This window comes from Cyprinodon variegatus, unplaced genomic scaffold (genome assembly GCF_000732505.1).
Source record: "Cyprinodon variegatus isolate N-32 unplaced genomic scaffold, C_variegatus-1.0 Scaffold713, whole genome shotgun sequence".
NCBI lineage: Eukaryota > Metazoa > Chordata > Actinopteri > Cyprinodontiformes > Cyprinodontidae > Cyprinodon > Cyprinodon variegatus.
In genome coordinates, this window is record NW_015151166.1 from 68,716 (window position 1) to 70,072 (window position 1,357).

Below are 1,357 nucleotides of genomic sequence, written 5' to 3' on the forward strand. Positions count from 1 at the left end.
GCCACTGGGGTTACATTTATCACATTTGGCTCATCTATATAATTATGCTCCATTAAAACATTAATTCTATTGTAATGGATTGTATAATATGTTATATTACATGATTTATAGACTTCATTGACTTCATAATGATGCATTGTAATGGCCCTATTCATTTATTCTAAGTTAAAGTTAACTGATGCTATGAAACAACCAGTCTGTGTCAAAGTGATGAATTTATCTTTATTTTAAAAGTCTTAAGCCGCCCTGAAAATGAGAACATCATCGTTATTCGATGCTGTAGCGCACCGGTCTAACTAGGGAGTACCAATATGGCTGCCGGTGGCTTCATTCACCCCTGTACTTCCAATGGGCGATCAGCCATCCAGTGAATAAATAGAGGTCAGTGGTTCCTCTGAGGAGGTGAGCCATGGCGAACAGGTGAATCTCTTCCCCGTAGCTGCAGCTGCTGCCCCCTGGTGGCCATTTTAAATGTACATTAAATGCTTTTTGCTTCCATCTCTGGTTGTGGACCTAATGACATCCGTTTGTTGGTTCTGGGAGTGGATCTAGTTTTCTGATCCGTTTCTCCTCCTCTTTCCGTCTGTCTGCTGCTGATCCTCCTCTAACCTGCAGGCTGCTAACTGCTGGGCTGCTGTTAGAGAGACAGATTAACCCTGAGCTGCACAGGAAAACAAGCTGATGAAAACAACAGGATCTGATATTTTGGAGCTACAGCAGCTCAGGATGTTTCTCCTTCAAATGTTCAGCATTTAACAGCAGCTAATGGAAACGTTCAGACTAAACGTTCAACAGATGATTAGATGAAAAAAGTGAATTGTTCTCATCATGAACTCTTCTGCTCTTCCTTCTTCCAGCTGATCCAGACCTTCTCAGAAGATGAGAAACAGCTTCCTTCCTGTTCGGATCGGAGATCTGGTTTATTCGCTGACTTGTTTCCCTCCATGACTCTGTTTGTATTTTTGGGTTGAAGGTTTGAGCAGAATGTCGGAGAGCTGCGCTTTTATCCTGATTTTAATCTGTTTCCTAACGATCGGCTGTTTCTGTTGCTGCTGCAGCTTTATTTCATCTGTTAATAGTTTATTTTCATTTAAAACAGGAAATAAAAATGTTGAAATAAGCAGTTTGTGTCATTTAGATAATTTCCAAGGTTAAAACATGTTTAGGGAAAACTTTGCTCTTTCATTTGGAATTTAAAGGAAGTCCGGTCAGCGGGAAATAATCAATGGATCATTATTTATACCTAAAACTGATACGTTTGCAGTGATTTAATGAATTTAGCGTTAATCAGTAAAAAAATCATTATTGTCGTCGCAACCACTGAGTCTGGGAGCGGCCATTTTTGCCCAAATATAGT

The 1,357-nt window shown here is 39.9% G+C and overlaps 1 protein-coding gene across 2 annotated transcripts in view; it reads left to right on the forward strand.

Moving 5' to 3' along the window:
* LOC107097656 (protein TsetseEP-like) overlaps positions 1 to 1,112 on the forward strand; it is a 13,431-nt gene extending 12,319 nt beyond the window's left edge. For both annotated transcript variants that reach the window (XM_015394888.1, XM_015394890.1), the window contains one exon: positions 858 to 1,112. Coding sequence is in view for 1 of the 2 variants with exons in the window: in XM_015394890.1 (XP_015250376.1) it covers positions 858 to 861 (4 nt within the window). In the remaining variant the exon portion in view is untranslated. The remainder of the gene's footprint in view (positions 1 to 857) is intronic.
* Positions 1,113 to 1,357: the final 245 nt, after the last annotated feature.